Source organism: Mchenga conophoros, linkage group LG20, assembly GCF_057382185.1.
Source record: "Mchenga conophoros isolate Kocher_MC1m ecotype Shallow Benthic linkage group LG20, M_conophoros_male_GT1.1, whole genome shotgun sequence".
Lineage (NCBI taxonomy): Eukaryota > Metazoa > Chordata > Actinopteri > Cichliformes > Cichlidae > Mchenga > Mchenga conophoros.
In genome coordinates, this window is record NC_140545.1 from 20,909,562 (window position 1) to 20,931,205 (window position 21,644).

At 42.2% G+C, this 21,644-nt stretch overlaps 1 protein-coding gene across 2 annotated transcripts in view; it reads right to left on the reverse strand.

Annotated features, from left to right (window-relative positions):
* The window catches only part of camta1a (calmodulin binding transcription activator 1a), a 279,957-nt gene that overhangs the window by 155,602 nt on the left and 102,711 nt on the right, over positions 1–21,644 (reverse strand). For both annotated transcript variants that reach the window (XM_085258803.1, XM_085258802.1), the window contains exon 4: positions 1,794–1,861. In XM_085258803.1, coding sequence (XP_085114929.1) covers positions 1,794–1,861 — 68 coding nt within the window. The remainder of the gene's footprint in view (positions 1–1,793; positions 1,862–21,644) is intronic.

Genomic DNA, 21,644 nt, shown 5'->3' on the forward strand with positions numbered 1-21,644 from the left:
GGCCCCGACATCCATCACTACACCCTACTCTTCCACTGACATCTGGAAAAATACAAACACTTCACAAGCTTTCTCGCTGACTCTCCTGTTGGCAAACACACATACAGAGTAAACACACACATCTTGTGCTGAAAAGACAGGTACTCTAAAACATGAGATGTGTTATTGTGTTGTCAGGTGATCTGTAGATGTACACTAGGAACTGCTCCCTGATGACATATCTGAGATATCAGCACCTGTGCTACGAGATGACATGGGGCTGAAATCCCTGAGCACACTAAGACCACTGCATCACATACAGCAAGTGGTGACAGACTGTGGCCATCACTATACTGAGGACCATTTGTATAGAAAGTCACTGGATCACAAGTCTCTCACATCTCACACAAGAGTCATTTTTAGCCTGTCTTGTGCACTATGATGCCAGTACTGTGACATTTGTAGCTCTCCAGGACCCCAAAACGTGGCCTTTTTTTGATTACGATCCCTTTTTTATTCCTTAAGGTCACTTAAGGTACTAGAGCAAGATAAAAGAATGCGTATACATTGAAGAGGAAATAAAGGTGACTGTAAAGCCAACTACACAGGTCACACGAAAGAAAAAAGTGTGATTTTGAATTCATTTTGGTAAATTAGACAGAAGTGGCTTGGGAAGAAGGAAGGATTCTTGATTTTAAAAAAAGGGTGTGCCTGATGCTCTTTTGGCCTAGAATTAAACCGGAGAACATATTTTAATTGGTAGTGTTTTAATGCAGGACTATTATCAATGTCCCTCCGAGGCAGTGGAAGAGAGGAGGGTATGCGAGCAATCGGTTCTGTGCCAGTAAGCCCAGAGTCCACTTACGCACGGATGAGGTTTGCTAATAATGCCAACACAGCAATTCAAACTCAAAGAAAAAAAGAAGATAAAGAAAGATTTAACATTGATTAGCTTATTCTAAATGCATGAACATGTAAACTTAAGCAAAAGGGATCATGTTTAAATAGGCTGTATATGCTGGAGCTAAGAAAAGATTTTGTGGTCTTACAGTGCGACACTTCTGTTTGATAGTCCAACAGAGGCCAAAGATGCCAACTCTAAAGCTGTATAATACGAAAAAGATTATCCAAATACACTCAAACTGAAATGTATCTAATGCTGTTAAATGTAAAAGGTTGCTATCACAGCTGCATATATTAATAGTCATTATACCATGTATGTTAAATAATGGCATCACAGCCAGTGCTGCCACAGACACATTCTCTGACATTAAACTGCTTTTGCTGAAATTTGCTGAAAAACTGAGGAGGACATGCAAATTGGCACTATATGTATCTGCATATATTAATAAAATAAATTAGGTCCCATGCTGGAAAAACGATTCTATTTCAAATATAGCACTAGCTCTTGGCATTTTGTTCAACATGGGGGTGTAACATCTGACCTAGACAGTGGAGTGGCGAATGTGCAGACAGATAGAGGCACATTAACATAACATTCACAGCAGATGCTGCAGCAGTGCATGTTGTGTTAATTGGAGTGCTAAAAGGCAGTTATTAGTCATTATTAATATTCTATAATTTATCTGCAAACTGTAAACTTTTCTGAACAGCCATCAGCACCCTGTAATATTAAACATCCTACAGTAAACTTGAAGGTAATTATGAGCCGCGCATAAGGGAAATTGCCTTGGAAAGAAAAAAAAAGGAAAAAACAAAAATGTAAATTTTGACTCACAGAGTGTAATACTTGCAGGACTATAAATCTTAAAAACCCTATGTTTTAAAGAGGGCAGTGAGTGTAATGGTCTTACCTTGTTTTAGGGGATGTCGTTAGCCATTCTTCATGCTTTTCAAATGTTATCAAGTAAGCTGCGATCTCCTGTGAAAAAGAGACGAGAGGAGAAGGAAGTGAGTGAGGCTTAGATATGTCATCTTTAATCACTGTTCTCTTGTGTTTGTTATACATCGGTGAGACTGCTTCATTGATATTCAGACAGTTTAACAAGCAGTGCAAACACAGGAAAGACGGAAACCGGGGCAGTGCTGGGGAGTTCAGCCAGGTAAATGCAGACTGCTAAAAGTAAAATGAAAGACAGAAGTGGAATGCAACTGAGGTCAGATCATCTTCTGAGACTATCTTTGTTACAAAAGCTTTGATCAGGTTCTCCTCAGAGGACATCAAGGTGCTTTCTGAAAGATTGACGTCTCTGTGTTTGAGAGTGAGCAGCTTTTAACATTTTTGGTCCGATCCTCCCCCAAATCCCTTTGATCTGCCCTTGACACTTCTCTATGGATCAATCCACTCTTTAACCTTTGAATGATAATTACACGCCAGTCTCACAATATTGACATGTGTGTGTATTGCTTCTTCAGAAAAGGCAGTAGATCCTTTGGAGTCAGTTGTGTACAGAGATGCTATAGACACCATGCTTTTTTAAAAAAAGCCCAAACTGCCACTGGCATAAATAGAGATACTTCAAACACTTTCATGTTTCCCATGCTTGCCCTGCCTACTGCATCAGTCTGAGTGTAAGGGAGAACACACTGGACCATACCCGGCCATTTTCTCACCAAACTAATGGGCAGAAATAAAAAGCACTTTGGATGCTGGTAGACAACCTAATGATTACCAGCGACAGCCAGTAATTCACTCTTCAGCAAGAACATTTGTCAGACTAGAGAGAGCTAGACACAAGGACAGAGCTGCTGCCATCTTCCACAAAAACACTGTCTTTTCAGTTTATAAGGATGTGTGTCTCACCTCATGTTGGAGTGTCAACAAACCTTTAAGAGTAAATGTGTTTCTAAGATATTGTCTTCTTTGGTTTGTGAGGATAGGGTTTGAAAATAGCTTCCTTTGGGACTAAATGCTGTTACTTCACCTGCCCACACGGGGCAATAATGTCAACAAAAGCAGCAGCTGTTTCAAAAGTGCAAACTGGAAAAATATGACACATCCAGTGTGTGGCAGCATAAAGCAAGCACATAAACCAGGACCATTTCTTCATTTCTTCCATCATTTTCTCTTCAAATTCATAAAAATTCTAAAATATGCACCACTGCAAGAAGGCACCAACTGGGCCTTCAAGGCCGTGTCACAAGTGTGACCTGGCACAGACACTGGCGATAGCCCATGGGGATGCTGCAGGGTGTGTGGTGTGAGGGGTTTCAGGGCTGTCAGGGTTACCAACAAAAAAAGCGATGGTAGCATGACTGGCAGTGTTGCCTCCAGGTGCACACTGGGAGATAATGCCCTGTTGATTAAGTTCTTGTTCTCCTGCCATAATGACCGGAGGCACAGAAGCCATGACAAGATGGCATCTTGACTTAATAAAATAACAGAAAGGAGATGAGGCTTTTCTAAAGGAGCTCAGGCAACTTTTGCTATGCAACAGAAAAATAAAACAGCATTGAAAGTATAAGAGCAGACAGTAACAACCTTGTTGATTTAATGAGCAAATAATCTTGTTATATAGACACCAAAACACATAGAGAATGTGTGCTGAGCCAACAACAACAATTACAATATTCAAAGAAAAAACACAAACTAACCAGGTATCAAAAGGCATTACTGTTCTGCATCCATTAAACTGGACTAACGTGCCTGTGATGTTATTTTGTGTTCATTCTGGGAGTTATAAACGGCAACAAGAAGCTCCTTCAGTGACCTTTGTGCCTGTTAGCACGAAGCCCTTTCCATCATTCTTGCCTTTAAAATCCAACCACAGCTCCAGTCTCAGTCGCAGAGGATGAAATAGAGGGCCACATGGTCCCATATTTAGAAAAATTTAAACAAACAAGAAAGAAAGAAAGAAAGAAGCATGGCCCTTCCTCTGGCTCTTTCTCACCCCTCCCTCTCTGAACAGATGCCAGGGATTATTCCAACCCCCCAACCAGCCATAAAGGTGCAATAATCTTATGGTGAGGAAACAAACAAAAACAGACGTGCAGCCATTAAACAGCTGCAAGGAGACAAAGTTTGCATGGGCGGCATAATGAGAGGCTAGCATGCGTTCAGGTTGAGCAAACACACTTGCGGGTTAGTGCAAGAGGGGTGGAGGGGGAAATGGGCAAGCGCTGTGCTGAGCACTGATGGTGTATCAAAGTCAAACCAGCAGCTGTCAATTGGCTCTGGACTCTATCTGCTGACCTTAGTGTCTCTGGCCTACGCTCTCTCACTAGGGAAATATTCAGAGGAGGCTCTCTGTACACACAGCTCCATCCACACTCTCCCGCTTAGGTCAGAATCCACCTCGTGCAAGGTTGTTTGTACTTGCATGAGGTTTATGCCTCACCCTCCCTACTGACATGATCTTTGCTGTCGTTTTACCTCCTGGTGTCGTTAAAATATACTGTACTCCTGTATTCGCCATATCCTGAATTAAGGCAACCTTTTTTCTAAATAAATGCCAATCAGCAAAAGCTAAGAACTGGAGAGTGAGCAGGAGCAAAACCACCTCTAATTGACACTGTACTTGCAAAAAAGAGGGTCTTTCATTTTCAAGGGGAAAGAACAACCCGGAGCTGTTTGTTGTAACCCAGCCATCTCATTTGTTTCTTTTGTCTCTCTAAGCTGCGACACACTGTTAGCAGAGGGGGCTGCCCCAGAACATGACCGAGCAGTCTAACAGTTTCAGGGCTGATGGAGATGGAGAGGAGGGTGTTTATGTGTGCGTGTGTTTCTGTCTACCCTGTTACAGTCACAAGGCCTGATTACTGGTTACCTGTCTGTGCCTGACACGTTATTAACATGCTCCTCAAGCGGTGTCACTCCTGTACTCATCAGTGTGTCTCCCCTTTATTTCTCTCTTCTTATAGCATCCACCCACCCTCTCCTACCTCACCCCCTGTCCTTTTTTTTCTTTCCCATTACCGTTGAGGTGAAAAGGAAAGCCACCATGAGAAAATTTTCATTTTGAGATGACTGGCTTTTACTGTCTTGCTTTTCAAATGATATTTTTCACTCTAGAGGTATAACATTTTCTCCAGAGAGAATCATCTTTTGAAATGTCTACCTATTTGAAATTGGAGATGACACTAACATATTCATCCCATTTCACTTCTTTGGACCAAGAAAGGGGAGCGGGAGCAGTAAACTCTCAGAAAAAAAGTATTCACTATTTGGCTCATCCCTTATTTGAATATGATGTTAAAATTAGATGCAGTGATAATCTTATGGGAACTGTTTGTAGAGCTGATTAGATGGATTTCACCCTTGCCCTTTCTTATTTCCACAAAAGTCAGACAAAGATGACCCCTGTGTTTGATGGAGATATTCAGAGAGGATTCCCTATTCTGGAAGAACTCGTTGCCAGATTGTTTTTGCTGTATCCTCTGATTTCCTGCATTGCCACCAACTTTGATTTATGGAAAGAAAAGAGAGGTGTTGAGAGGACCAGCGCTTCAACATTTGGATGACAGGCCTGATTACTTGAAACAACTGTCGCTGTTCCATTAGAAGGGGAGATAGGAGTCTTTTGGCATTATCTCAGGACAGATCAGACACCTGTCTCTAAACACCATTCATAATGCTTCGCTCTTGTTTCCGCATCCACAGAGCATTTGTGCCGAGAGAAAAATTGAGGGCTGGGAACAATACAAAGCTGGGAGGACAAAACTCTAAGTGCATTTTATTCTGTGCAACTCCTGCATTAAAATACCCTTAGTTACATCATTGTCTGAGAATTGAGTCTTAGTTTTTAAAACCCACAATTTACTAGGCATTATGTAAAAACAGAGTAATGACTTATTTTTCTTTTGGGTGAGCTCTGTTATTTAAAACCAGACTTCATCACCCCAAAAATAGGATTCAACAATTACAGCATATGTTTATCCATTATTCCAGTTACATTGGTTCTCTACTGACACTAATGAAAATGCACTTAATGAATAGCTGTATTAGAAAAACTAACTTTAGCAACAGTATTGATTGCAGTAAAAGCCCGAGCCAATGAAATGAATATGTGAGAGCAAGAGGATGTGAAAGAATAGACGGAGAAAAGTCTGGTTAGAGAGCAGAGCACAGCGCCTCCAGCCTGCCTCATGGTGAAGTCTGGGGAATGCATCCTCAAAGCTTTGACCTTGCCCTACACTTGAAAGCAGGAAGTGAATGAAAGGGGGGGCCATGGGAGGGATATGGTTAGAGGAGCCCTCCCTGATGACCTGGGTTTTACTGTGGAGTGCCAGGTCATCTGATATTTCCTCCAGGGCAGCCCAGGAAACCAACCTGTCCAGGCACAAATGCACTGGCTGGTGTTTGGGGAGGGTGGAAGGAGTTTGCCAAAGTACCAGCTATCACAAGTTTAGACCCAAAAAAATGAAAATAAATTTAAAAAATGCAATTAGTTACAGACAGACAGAGATGAGCACTAGATAACAGAAAAGAGAAAGCGGCTAGTAGAGTTACTGAAAATGTAGATAGTAGAAACTGACTAAAAAGGACAGAGTAAAAAGTTTGAAGTTTAAATGCATTAAAGGTATATCGGTGATTTAATAAGTGTGATTTGGTTCAATTCTGCAACCAAACGTACCTTAGCTGAATCATTTTGAGTTTGTTTTTTTAAATTTATAATTCATGAATTCTTAATGCACTGACAATAACGTATTACACGCTGTATCCATGTAATCTCATACAGCCACATTTCTCTTTTAAGAGAGGAAAAGTGGTAAGGTAGAGTGAATCCATCTGAGCCAACTTTAACCTCCAGCTGCCTTTAAGATTTTCTGAGCATGTCTCATAATAGGATGCAGTTGATCTGCTATCAAGACAAATGGTCAGTACGAGAGAGCGAGATGAGAGAGTTCAGAAAGCAAAAACAACAATAGGGTATGACGCTGTTGACAGCTGCACTTGGCATCTGTTGAAGAGGGGTGAGGCTGTCCTATGAGTACTGTGTTAGGTTTAAAAAATCCCCTCTCCAGCATACTGCTCATTAGAACCTGCATGGGGCTTCCCTTCTGAAAGAAAGGGTGGAAGTCACACTGTGTCCACTCTGTTAATCCACTGTGACGAGCAAATTAGTTGTTCTGCAGTGGCTGTACCCACAACCTCAAACTATCCTGAAACTTTGGCAACTGATGTAACGGACTGATTTAAGGCAAAAGGTGCATGACCATGGCACAACACATTTCTGTGAGGAATAGCTGCTTAGCACACATGAACACCTTTACCACAAAAGGGCTTGCAATGTGTTTAAAACACACCTCAGGCGATTTTGTTCTGTTTGTCCATCTAGCTTGCTATGTACCATCTCAGCTCCTGAAGCGCAGCCATACAGGAGGTGGAAAGAGCGAGACAAGCTGTCCACTGGCCTACATTATACATAGTTCTGGAATCAATTTGACATTGATCCTGGATAGCTTAGATGTTTTCCAGTAGTTGGTCAATGCCTCTCTTCACATTTCTGCTCGGCATGCTGGTCATAAGACTGTTCTGAAATAGGAGGCATTCTCCTGGGGAGACTCACTCCTCAACGCCTCCCTGCTCCCACAATCAATGTTACCTACAGCAGCTGCTCTGCCAGCACTCTCTTTTTTTGTTTACTATATCACTTTTGTACACTATATTGTAGTTATGCACAAGAACAAGACTGAGCATAAGTGACAACAGCGGAGAAAGACGAGTCTTTCCTCAGGGGAAATGTGTGTGTGTGTGTATGTAAGGTGATGAGGTGGCTTAATGTTTCCCTTTTCCTTTAATATGTCAGTATCTGTATATTGCAAAGACCGAACAGGTGTTTGCAATCAAGGCTGATCGGTACCACAAAAGTTTTCAGAAGTAAGGAGTAATTTTGCAAAAGGCAATTACAGTAAACACAGAACCAGCAACACTTAACCAGAATTCAAAGAAAGCAAAGAAAAAAGCTATACTACCTAAATATAAATATACTAACTAGCTCAGTTCACTACGTTATTTGAGGCACTATGAAAGACTTTGACAAGACAAAAAATAAGGATTCTTTAATATTACTACATTTTAGTCACGTGCTATCCCTAAAAGTCCCAATTTTAATCGTTTAATGCACCTCCAACCAAGGTAGGTAGAGAACCTTTATTTAACCTGCATCTATTAGACAAGCTGTTCAAGATCAATAAGAAGGAAGTAAAAGTCGTAACAAGGTATTGCCAGTCGAACCAGAGGAGGCTCAGCCCTATAAGTCTCCCTCAGTGGCTTCACTCCAAGTCTTCTGATGCCCGCAAGTCAGTTGCCACCTGGGCCTCTCATTGTTTACCTCTGCAGCTGACTGTTATTAGAGCTGAAGGGAATGAACCCATAAAAACTTTTAATTTAACAGATATATTATGATTTTAAAGTTGATGAGTGATTGTGATAAATGATCTTTATATCAACCCAAACAATTATGATTATATTCATTCCACAGTCAAGCAGCTATTCTCAATACTGTGCATCCGAGCAGCTATAAGATGAAGGGAAAGTGTAACAGAAAGAAGAAGACCAGGACCAAGAAGGAGCTGGCAGAAGGCAGGATTGTTTTGGCTTTGGTGCTAGAGCTGCTGTCTTGGATGTTCATTGAGAGGATGTAATTATTTGGCCTTGAAGGACTACAATGGTCAGCCACCGCCTCCCACAGGAGGCTACATCACCACAAAAGACAAATGAAGGAGGAAAGCAGAGACACTGGTGTACAGCTAAGCACAAGACAAACCTAGAAGAGTAAAAAAAAATAGCTGGCATGGGAATGGATTTGCAGCATGTGGTGTCTGACAAAAAGTGAACTGGATATAAAGTTGACTGAGATGAAATACATCCATCTTTGCCAGCCACAATTTGTGTGCGTTGTGACCCAGTGGCTGTTGCTATGGATGTGTGTGCCTGCTGATGTAAAGCCCATATGGGACCACCTACTGCTGTACCCTTGAGAGATGTGTCTTGTGTAATAATTCTATTATACCTCTTTCTTCTTTTATCTATTGCTCCCCCTCTTTCCCTGCAGGCTCTAACTTCTGGCAAGACTCTAAGATATGTTTGAGGCTTGGTGGAAATGTGGAGCGCTACCTTGGTAAACAGGGCAAAAACGCAGATGCATTGTGGTGGTTCGCTTCAGGGCGCGGCGGGAAGTGGCCAGGTTCACTTCCTGACACCCCATGGCTGTCTGACCTCTGGCGTCCGCGCTGCATGTCCTCTTCATCAGCTATGCAGCAGGATGTCTGTTCCCTCCCGCTGACAGCCCAACCAAGGAGAACGGAGAGTGGCGTAGTCTCCGTGATGCTGACCTTACCCCAGCCCCACTGCAGAGACTCCAGGCTGTTACCCCATTCTGTTGGCGAACTTTTATCCTCCTCCTCAAAACCCAACTTCTTGCCAACAAAAGTTAAAAAAAAAACAAAAAAACTGCAGGAGCAGTCAAACTTACTAGACAAGAGGGTTCTCTCTGTGTCTTCTCTCTTTCTTATTCTTGTTCCCCCCCATTTGACAGATGCTCCAGCTTTAGTAGACAGCAGATATTGGAAGTGCCGTGTGAGCCAACAGCCAGCAGGTCTGTGTGATTTCTAATATAATTTCACGATTTGATCGCGAGCAGACATAAATGTTACATTTGTTGCATTTCTATGCTTTGGGAGAGAAAGATATTCTAGTGAAAATCCACCGAGAGGGCATTAAATGTCATCTAAATATAATTGAGGTGTGAGTTCTCCCGGTGGAAACATTGTAAGAATCTGAGCATTATATCCTTAAATATCATAAATTATTCCCCCCCCCCTCCCCTACAAAAGTCAAGAAGCAATGGAATCATGCATAAAAGAAGTGAGAGAGGAATCTAGAAGGTTCCCATTTACTTCATATCAATCAAATGATGTCAGCTTTCATTTTAGGGTAACTGTAGGACCAGAAAGACGAGCAGAAAGCGGCTGAGAGATTCTCACGTCTTCCTCAAAGGCACAAATGAGCAGAATTCTGTCTCATGTGATCCTGAGAGCCTATTTATTTCAGCTCCAAAATCAATTAATGCCCACATTATCCTCTGAATTCTACTATTCAGTGCAGCCAAATGACTGGTGCACTCTTGCATGAAACCAATTTTAACTTTCAATCCTTGATGCCTCCCAGAACCACCTACAGGTCTTCCTCCAGAACTGCAGTTTTCCTTTGGCAGCATCTTCCATGTTTGCCTTTGAGCGTGTGGTGCACATTTGTTTAAAGTAGCCGTTTGCTGTGCTGAGAAGCTTTGTTAAAAGTAAAAATCTTTGTTCAACTACATAGTGAAATGGACTGAATGCAGAACGTTCTGATACGAGGACAACATGTGACAATAAAGTCAAGCTTGCTCACGATGTTACAAGCAGGAAGAGAAGAGGTGAAGGACAAGAAGGAGAAAGAGATGGAGGAGAGAATGAAGCAAAAGATGTTGTAAAAGGGCAAAATGTGATGTGTTTAATCTGACTGCTGTGAATGCTTTGAAAAGAAAAAGACTACAAGACTGAGCCCAATTGTCACGTCCGTCCACGGAAAGTGACATGTTCTGCTTTTGAGACAATGAGAAAAGACACGAAGACAAGACAGTTTGGAAATTTTACCAAGGCGAACGGTCAGATCTCCAGCTCAGGCCAATTAGCCAGAAGAAACTCCCCCCACCCAACTACTAATCAGCATGGAAGGATCACCCTTTGTCTGTCAGACCCATGCCTTTATCTTCTTTTGCTACTTGGTGTACACCGTCGGCACGGCACGCAAGCACATACACACATTTAATTCTTTCACGAAGCAGTTACATTCCTGCAACTTCCTTTTCTGTTCTTGTCATCTCTCTGTTCGCTTCTCAGCACGCACACATCCAGGCGAAAAAAACACGTATAAGAACACCGAATGCAAAGGCAAGTGCACATATAGCACCAGTCAAATCCTCACGTGAACTGCTATCATTTTATCTCCTCTCAGCTCCTGACATCTCACTGACAATGATGTGATTGTTAGTTCTAGAGGAGGGCTCCCTTTAATTGAAGTGGGTGCGAGCGCGCGCGCGTGTGTGTAGCTATCTGTCCAAAGCATCGCCTGGCCATAGCCGGTATTGTTTGGCCTATCAGACAAGCTGTCAAGTGTTCTTCCCCTCTCTCTCCCCCACTCTCTCTCTCCTGGCTCTCTGCCGCTTTGTGTTCACGTTACAATAACGGGAATGTAGGACTGTGAAGGTCACAGATGCCTGAAGTCAAACCAGCTTGCTGGCATGAATGTTTCGTCTCCTAACAGCAGACTCCAGCGCCAGACATGTATGTAACACTATCCATCCACATGAGACACAGCCAGAGACTACTCAACACCAGTAATAATCATGTTCAAGGTGATTTTACCCAAAGTGAAGCTATCAAATGCCGAAGTGGGTCTGTGCAGTTGTATAGATTTTCACTTGTAGATGTTTTCACCAAGCAAACTTTTCCTCAACTTTTTCGCCTCTATCTGCATACTCCCATCTGCCTCGTGTGCATTATCAGTCTCACATCTCTCCCCTCTAAAAGTTCAGCCCGTTGAGAAGGGAGGCACAGAATGCTCTTTGTGAAGGCTGCCTTCGCAGACGGTAGGGAATCGATCAACCAGCCGCTCCAATGGCCTGCTCCTTTGTGAGCCCAGTCTGGCTCTGTGCAGCTCTCCTCTGTTTATCTCCCTCATGTCTCTTGCTGGCTACATGCTCTTAATTAAACATGCCGCTTGGCTATTAATTGTCAACCAGATTCAATTTGTTCCCTGGGCACACTGTGAATGGGCCTCTCCTCACAGAACAAAGGTGTCCGAACAGCCATGTCAGAGTCACACAAAGGGCCGAAAGCATCACTTCTATCTCAAACAGTGTGCAGGCAGCTACTGAATGAGGTGTTATCCAGGCAGGTTTCCAAGCAGATGTTCATGAGAGGTTCTGAGAAAACTGTCATGTACGTCGCTGCACTTTTTAAAAAATCTATGGCATCAAGTTAGAAACTAGGTATTCTTTCAGAATTTTGGTACCACGCCTAAACTTACATTACTGTCATAATGTGTGTATCTGAAAAAGTACCTATTCATTAAATACTCTAAATCTGCCTCGTTTTTAAATCTTGTTAGGTAGTTTTTTTCTCTTGCATGGGAATTCTTTGACAAATTGTGGAAACAAATAAATAAATAACCCAATGACTGCTGAGATGAATCTGGGAGTAAGCAGCTGCCAAGGCATAATATAATTCATGGCCATGCATCAATGTTACTGGAGACTGCTCCAGCACCCAGCCAGAACCCACAGAGCCAAGTGCCAACACATCCATCCCCTTGCAATTCCCTCATCCGTCCCACCTCTCAGTCACTCCAACCATCACCCCAATCAATGTTCTCTTCCCAAAAGCCTAAAGCTTTGGGCCACAGCTGGTGCCAAGAAGGCCTGGCTGGGGCTATTGTGTCACTGCCTAAACCCCTCAACAATACAACGATAAACCTGCCCCTCTCGCATACAGAACAGATGCCAAGCCAAAGGCTGTTCATACACTCTCACACAGAAACCTATATACTATTGTGTAGAAAGCCTTTTGCAAACACTTTGTTGTTGTGGAATTTTTAATGACTAAGGCAAAGGTATATATACAGCATACACAGAGAGGAGATCTTTTCCCCAGTGAGCTTCTGTGCTCGCCTTTTCCGCAATCCCAATATTTTGCTGCTGGTGGACTCACTGAGCAGTTGAGGAATTACTTATTTAAAAGATAAGGTTTCCTCTGTTGTCAGCAAAAACCGCATCTTGTCCATAACAGGAGAAAACCAATGCAGTGTGAAATCAAAGGTCACCCAGAGACAAATAGCACTAACAGGCAAGAGCAGGGGTGACAAACGCTCCCTCTCTGCGCTCTCCAAATTAATTAAGAGTGGAGATTTAACATGGCATCTCCAACACAAAGGAGAACAAGCAGTCTTGTTGTTGTTTAAGCCCGACTTTTAAGAGAACAAACACAATTTCCCCTTTTCTCTGTTGTAATCAAAGCGTGTTTACTCATGTCTCTCAAATGGCCGTTTCATCAAATGCTTTATGTCGCAGCTTTGAGAAGTCATCGATCCTAGCCTAGACCCTAAGATGCCTCCGTTGAGTTTGCGTCAGCCTCACAAGTCAGCCTGCCTTCAGCCCAAGATCCTTGGGGCACACATTAAATGCTTTACCCCAGGCAGCATTCTAATCCACAGCATTCGCAGGTGTCTCTGTCTGGCCGTGACCACAAGATAAGCACAAGCCTGGAGGAGACAGCAGAGAGCAATAGACACAAAGTGCACGTGTGAGTGTGCCTTTGCATCCAGTCCACAGTCAGTCACCCAGTTGAGGAGATGGGCTGAAAACAGCAGGTCTGAGACCAAGCTTGGATAATGACACCTCATCGGGGAACAGCTAGCGAGAAAACATCTGCATCCCCTTATCTCGGCAATGGCTGTACAGTCGAAATGACACGCCGATCATTTACTGGATTACCCTACAGTAAGCTGCTTCCTGATGTTCTTTCACAGATCAGTGTAGTGGAAATGTTTATACAGAGCGAGCTGGGACAGGAACGTTTTCTCAGTGTCTTAGATAAGCATGAGAAGCCAGCCTCCTGGCCTCAGGCATGGATCGCAGTGCTCTCACCTAGCATTGATCCCAATGTTCAGTCAAGCAATTGCGGACCAGAAATTTTAATAAGCTGGAGTTTAATTAGTCCCAAAAAGGTAAAGCTAATACATTTTGTATGGTATCACTACTCTATCAATTAACCCTCTGTTTAAGTAATTATACATTACTTTAGAAAGTCTCTAAACAGAGTCAGGGAATTCAGGAAGAAATTTCCAGAAATACTGAATGTTGGGCTAATTCATTTTACAAGTAAAGAGTTGACTCCAAACAGAAACCCTGTGAGAAATAAAAGTTTGGTTAATTAGATTTACTATAAATGGCAGTTACTACCCACGACATAATATCCTCGAAATATACTGCATTTAGAAATGCTTCATTTATATTGCATTAAACAACGAGGGGTCTATGTCCTTGATGTTAGTGAAATATGGAATGGGGAGCTCGTAGCACAACTTAGAATGCACCAACCGCATGTAAGGTCATGTTCAGCTGTAGCTTTTGGCCTTTTAATGGTCATTTATTGTTCATCAAGTGCATGTGTGTGTACATGCTTACCGGTTTCTATGCGAGTTTTATGTGTTCTCTCCCCCCAACGGGGGGCAGCACCACCCTGGCCTCACTGCCTCCATCCACTCATCCATCCCACGTCTTGTCTAATTAAACATCGTTAACATTCATCCCAAGGTCTTATGCAGATGAGCACAGAGGGAATGTGGTGCACTGCGCATTAAGAAAACAACTTGGGGGTGGCAGAGAGGTGAGCTCAGGGATGAGATGGGGTTGTAACCGAATAGAGATGTGCCTGGATATCTCCGATCTGACCTCATTCATCAATTAATTACCACCATCAGCAGGAGGTGATGTGGAACCACAGCTGAAATCATTGCACCGTGGCATCTTCACCACGAGTCTGTTGACTGTGTTTGTGTGGAAATGTGGGTATGAAAGACAGGAGCCCATTAAGCCTAAATCCAGGTATGTTAAAGTGTGTCATTGTGTATGTGTACCTACGGTATGACCAGAAAGCAGACAGATAGACAAACTGACAGGCATCCAGCCAAGCACTGCCAACGGTGTCTCCTCAACAGAGCTGTGATCACAGCTCAGTCCTGTCATGTGGCTGTCACTCTATCACTCACAGTCACACACACACACGCACAACGCCGTCACAACATACCACGCTGCAGCCGTGCTAACGCCTACTGTATGGACAGATCTTAAAAGACAGTCTTTGTTCCTTTATACTGTCACTTGTATGGCATGTTAGCTTTAAAATTTAGAAAAGCAGACTGTTACCCTTCTGCACATATGCAATGTAGTAGATTAGAACCAGTCAGGTAAGCTGATGTGCCGAAAAGCCAAGTAAACATAAGACGAAACTTTGTTTTGGAATAACTGAAAGTAATAGAGGATTATGACAGTTGTTTTTCTTTGGAGGCTATTTTATCACAAACTGTGAAAATAACAGCAAACATTTTGGCTTTTAAAGCAAAATAAAAGACAGATTGGTAGCGTTAGCTATACAGCACACGAATTTCGCAAAGATCTCAACTGAGGTATATGTAAGTAGTTGCATTTGTCAAAGACAAAGACAGGATTTGTGCATTACCTTGGGCATGAATGGCGACTTACAGTGTTTTATCCAGCAGACTTAAATGGGTTTAAGAGGCTGTGGTGGTTGATATAGTCTGAGAGTGCCTGCTGGGGCAGTGGGACGGATGTGGCAGCAAGACTATGAGTTATGCACGTTGCACTTGGCCGTATGTTTTAGTGGCCAACCCTGTAGTCGGGCATGCGCAGCAGCACTTCCTAAGATCCTGTTTGTAACTGTCAATGGAACAAAAACCCAAAGGAGCAGCCTGCTTAAACTTACTCACCTTCACTGTCGGCCTCAGATTCATCTCTGGGCACAGCATGCATATTGCATGCACTTAAACACACACTAAGACAAGTGCACTTCTAAAAATATATGTCTGTACTTGTGCACACATACTTGTCACGCAAGCTCATGCATAGCACAGGGTCAGCACACCACATGTGGGCCTTTTCAAAAATAAATATTCTTTCTCAAAGGACCAGTGTCAAATGCATGCATGGAAAAGCACGAAAAGTATTCTGCCCTGCATAAATATCAGATGCACAACAGCCAAGGTTTGTCCAAATCCTCTCCCTATCGGCATCCACTTGAATCACCTTCAAGGATCAACAACTTTCATTTGGTGCTTTGCGTGTCTCTTCCATAAACATGCTATCCTACTTGAGCTCCACTCACTCTAAGTGATGAGCAAACTGAGGGATTAAACACTGCCATAGTTAAAAGTAAAACCAGGGGGCGCTGTGTAGACAGTCAAGCGCTGGCAGTGAGGGTGAGCAGGCGGGCTCAGGAAACGATGATGAAGTGCAGCATTAGTGCGGTGATTAACTCCTTTTCTCGCTCTTCCTCCTCTCGTTCAGTCCCATTTCCTCCCATTGCGGGACGGGAGGGGAGCCTCTGATCAGTGTGTGTGAGATTCCCTTGACACACCGTCCATCTGTGTGTATGAGCTGGCAAGCCAGCAGGCCTTCTTCACCAACATGCTGCTGAGATCCCATCTCAGTGCCTCTCCATTACAAACCTTTCCTCTCAAGCTCTTCGAACAGCACTGAAACTTTGATGAGATAGCGTCCCATTTAAACATGACACGATGTAAACATGTACAGAACATAAAAGTATAAAAACAAGAACATGGATCGATGTACTATATAAACCAATTCAAATAAATTTTACATGGGTCTGAAAACAACATTACCATCCTTGAATCATACATTACACACTCCTTTCTTTGTTCTGTGGTTTACAACGTGCAACTTGTGAAAGAGTTATGGAATATTTGTACAGGCGAGTGCAAGTTTGACGTTTCCCTTAAAAAAAACATGGTGCTTCACTGTGCAGTGTCAAAACTCACGAATCCAATCATCAGTTGAAGGTATTTCGGATTTTATACTCCTTTGTAGCGGTAGCCAGCTTTCTACCATCAGCACATAGAATCTGAAATACTTCCTCTAACTTGAGAGGGGAAGTTACATGAAGGCAGGGCTCTCAAACAGAAGGTCTAGGTCTGGGATAGAAACCTTAAATTCCTGTTGTAAAACATGACCTCCTACTTTTAAAAAAAGTCTGAATATATGACAAGGATTTGACTTGGAAAATATTCAGAGTTTTGAGGATAATCACCGACATGAGAAGGTTTTTTAAAATTATTTTAACGTTTAATTTTACAAAATATTTTCTGAAAAATCTGAGAATCAGGGGATGTGACTAGTCCATCTTGTATTTATTGTTTTCATCACATCACATCTTTAAATGAATGGCCAGTCAGCTTTTTCCAGTGCTCACAAGTTATTTCTAGTTGTGGCAGTGGTTATTTTTACTTGTATTGTTCACAGCTAAAGTGAATGCAAACACATATCTGTAAACCCTGCAAGACAAATGCAGCGCAAAACTGTACTGACTGTTCCTTCTCCAGAGCATTTCACACATTTCCACCATACACTGTACAGAAAAGACTGATGTAGTCAGCTTGACATCCCCCATTGGTTTGTTCTGAAGCCCTGAATCTTAGGACTGTGTGTTTGTATTAGGCTATGAACTTCATTATTTCTGATGTAAAACTAGTCATTTTAACATGGGAGTCTACAGGGAATGACTCCTTTGGATCCAGGCTTAAGTTGTCACTTAACAAATTTTGGTTTTTTTAGGACTACCACACTGGCTTCATTTTAAAGGAAAATATCACTGCAAATTGTTACACAACAGTGAGCAGCAAAAGTTTTGTGGCAAATTTAATGGCCTTGTTAATGAAAAAACAACAATTTCGACTTCATCTTTCCTACATGTATATATTGCGTGATTTTTGGCCATAGAATATAAACAATGATTAATATATAAAGACCAAATAATATTGGAATCACAATTTCAGTATATGACTACTGGACTGTCCTAAGTCTATTAACAAATGCATGAAATGACACAGTGATCAAAACCCACAGACAAATGCAAAGATGGAGATAAAGTATGCAAAATAAATATTTGAGATTTCAACAAAGGAGAAAATCTAGTTGTGGCAGCAGACGTCTTGTTTGTTTGAACGCATCCTTCAGCTGTTATTATGACCGCTCCAGTGGGACCCAGCACTGAAACACATAGCGGTGGAATTGAAGCCATGTGTTCTAGCCAGTGATTTATAAGGTTTTGTCATTGTGCAATGTATATCAAACTTGATATTGTAGACAAGTTTATTAGATCCAGTGTGGGTTGCAATAAACTTATGATTGCTAAAATCTTACAGTCCTGTAGGTGCCTTAAGGGGATCTGTAGCAGGAATGCTATTTTTAGTGATTGGAATATTATACGTAGGGCTGTATGTGGATCACAACTGCCCAGAACTTCCAGCTTTTCTTTTCTTTTCTTTTCTTGAAAGATGATCTAAGTATTCCCAGCCTCAAACAGATGGAAAATTGACAGGCCTGTGTCTGTTCTTTGGAGTGTCCAGTGTTGGCCAGCCGGCCTATTGGAACAGCGTTTTGCCCTCCAGGGTCTCTGAGCAGTCACATGTCACAGAAAACTATGAATAGCCCTTTCCAAGGAGTGATCAGAGGGCCAGGTGGCGGTGGCAAATGACCTGCACTCAATGGTGCAGTAATAGTTTCACCTCTTCACCACAGAGGCTATTCTGTGATCACAAAGCCCCCACTCATATCAGCTTGCATCACCAGTCGGCAAGCAGGGAAATCCTGCTTTCTTCCTCCTTGCAGGTGCACAGAAAAAATCGTGACTATTGGAAAACCAGCAAGGTGAAACACACCTGGAACATGAGTTACATAAATCCAGTTCCTGATATTAAAGGTCTTGATGGCAACTATGTAGCAGTGCACAATCCCTTCTTTTTTAATGCTACTGTATACTACTTGTACTAGGTGCAACATTTTCTTATACTGGAAACAATTTTTTGTATGCATTACTCATAGTTGGTACAATTTGTGGCATCCCTCTTGCATTTTCAGCCCACTCCACAGGTACTGGGAGTGCCTTTGAACAGAGGTCAAAATTTCACTCAGGCACAGTGTTCTGGGAAGCGAATGAGAGTATTGAACAGTTCTTGCACTCAAAGGCTCTTGCCTTTCATATGCAGATTGAAAATGATACCCTGTGAACAGCAAACAATTTGCACATTTTTGTTAATCATTCACTCAACAATTTGGCACAAATCTTTGCCAAAACAAACTCGCTCCTTGTTTTTTCAACAAAGAATAAAAGTTTGCATCAATTCAAGACTGCTGCTCCTGCAAAAAATGATAAAACCCACGAAAAGAGGCCGTCTTTCACACAAAGTGGCAATCAATGTTAATCAAAACAGTATTTACAATGTTTGGAAGATTTTCCAGTGTTTCCACGTGTTATAACAACTGTTAAGTGCCTTTCAGTAAAGGTGATTCTTACATCACTTTGTATATCTCCTGTTGTCTCTATTTCTCTTCGGTGCCCTTATAAATTATCAACAATTGCATGCCAAGGCTTCTCTTTTTTCCAGGAGTAGAAATTACAGCTGTCTCCTCTTCTCTCTCTCATCCTGGCATCGCTCATCTATTATTCAGTTTTTAATTTGGCTATTTGAGGTTTGTTCCCTCGTTTGGCGACAAGTAAGCCTCTGCTAAACAGGCACCTTATCCATTACACTAAATCTAGCACACAGCAGACAGCATTCTGGAATTGACCATTAGAGGGGTTATTGATATAACCACCATTCCCCCTCATCATTATCCCTCTAATTTATCCGTAATTGTATAGCAGCTTTTTGGAGTTGTTCTCACCTTGAATGCAAAGAGAAAGCATCTTCACTTTGTGAAACATATCCCATGTTTGAGTGGTTTATACAAAAAAAACAACAACCCCAAAACACACACACACACACACACACACAAAATATCCATTAAATTATGGAGAGGCAGCATTCACTCTAGGCAAAGCCGGGTCTCGATTGTGGCCATTTTGTTCAAGAGCTTTTGTATTTGTGACAAAAGTTTCCAAATTGCAGTCGGCTTTTAGCAAGGGTACCATCACACTTCTGGTCGTCGTTACAGAGAGATAGGCCTCTCTGACTGATCTTCAGACTCCTATAATCATATGCAATTGTGGTAAAGTGAAAAGAAAGGCACGGCTCTTTACTGGGATCTATGGCTCATTGTATCTTGTGTGTCACACGAGCCAAGGATCAATAGCACTCAATAGTCTATTAATAGGCAAGTCTTGGCTCTGTTCAGCGTGTAGCACCAGCCTGTCCACTAGACCAGGCCATGAAAAGAGGAGGGTGCAATAGAAACCAATCCTTGCTCTTCTGTTAACAGTGAAAGCCTCTTAAATCATCTCAGTTTCCCATTGACTTACTGCTTCTCTCTCTCTTACCAAAGGTCCATCTTAGGGGGATAGTTAACCGACCCCCACATCCCTTCCTTGCCACAAGGAAAATGACTCTATCTATTAAGGAGTTTGGAAGTGAGGTCAAGGAGGTTTTCCTCAATTAAAGTGCAACACTTTTGTTTGGATACTTCTCTCTCCATATATTTAGGTAGATATATGCATATGCTTGTGTAGGACACTAGACTATTATGGCATCTTAAACTGACTTGCAATTACAATTAACACTGAAGATTTTTCTTTACAATAACCCTTTTCCCACATTGAGATCTGATGATAATAGGCTGCCCTCTAACAGAAGTGATTACTGAAAAGCACTTGGACAAGTACGAGAACCTCTTCATTTTAAGTGTAAGTGATCCGCCTAATAGACCGTAGTAGTTATCGGATAGAGACACCAAAATCAGACTCCAAGTCGCTCACTCATGCAGGCAATCAAAGGACACCTGAGTAATATAAAACAAATATTGATATTGATCTGCAGTCTTTAATTTCCTCCCACCTCTAATAATGCTGAAAACCAAATAGAGCTTCGGGCCTTCCATTGTTTACTATCTCGCACAGATTGTGGCATCAATTCTGGTCGAGGAAGATTTATTGATGAATTCCCTTGTGTTTGTTTAAGCCTGTTGTTTTGTCGAGAGTCATGATTAAATGCTGCACTTATAGTTTAAAGAAGCGTTTGTTATTTCCATCATTTACTTGACAGAAAGTAATGAATACACTGTATCGTGGCCCACATCTTTTGACTTTATGATTACTTTTGTACACCATGCTTGATAAGAAGAACATAAGGGAAGAAGTCATTTGGTAGGATTTAGTTTGATATTCTTCCTTACTCTGGTTCTTCCCCCACCTTGGGCACAGCCAGTAGGGAATGTAACTAGGAAAGGGAGGTGGTCAGCATCACATGATCTCCCCTTGGTAGTTGAGTACCGCCTCCCTTTTGGGAGATGGGGGCTGTCACATTCGTCTTTGTCATGGCGCGGCATGCCACCCATTCATCAGTTCTGCCAGCAATGGCATCCCTTTCCTCTGTGTGCCCGGAGACTGGGCACGTCTGGGCCTGACTGCATCCCAGATACACACAGAGAGCAACACACAGACACTCTGATGGATTCATTTATTAGGCCTTTCATTACCCAAGGGGGCAATGGTGAATCGCAATGCACTGAATGCCACAGCATTGCACAGCTATGCTGTTGTTGCCCTCTAGGCCTACTGCTATCATGGACAGACTTTCAGAGGACAGAATAATGTTCCAGAAAGTGTCTTTTTTGACACCGGAAGCCATTTTGGATTATCAAAGTAATTAAGTTATTTTACATATAGGAAAAAAGTACATTTGTTCTCGATATCTGCACTGCAACAAACCTTGATAAATATCATCCTACCCTCGTTCTTGCTAAAGCCAGAATGTGACTACTTTTATTTTTTGAACTACAAGTTAAGCAGGTGCACACTCCTTTTGTTTTACTGAGTGGCTAAATCTGCAATGTTCCTATGGCTTTATGAAGCTTGTTTTAAAAAGCCAACTCTGAATCAGTTCTTCTGTACGTGACAGCCTGCAGATTCCAGAGCAATCGGGGAGAAACCAACCACCAAGTAGATGTGTGAGGATAGAGTTCAATACTGCC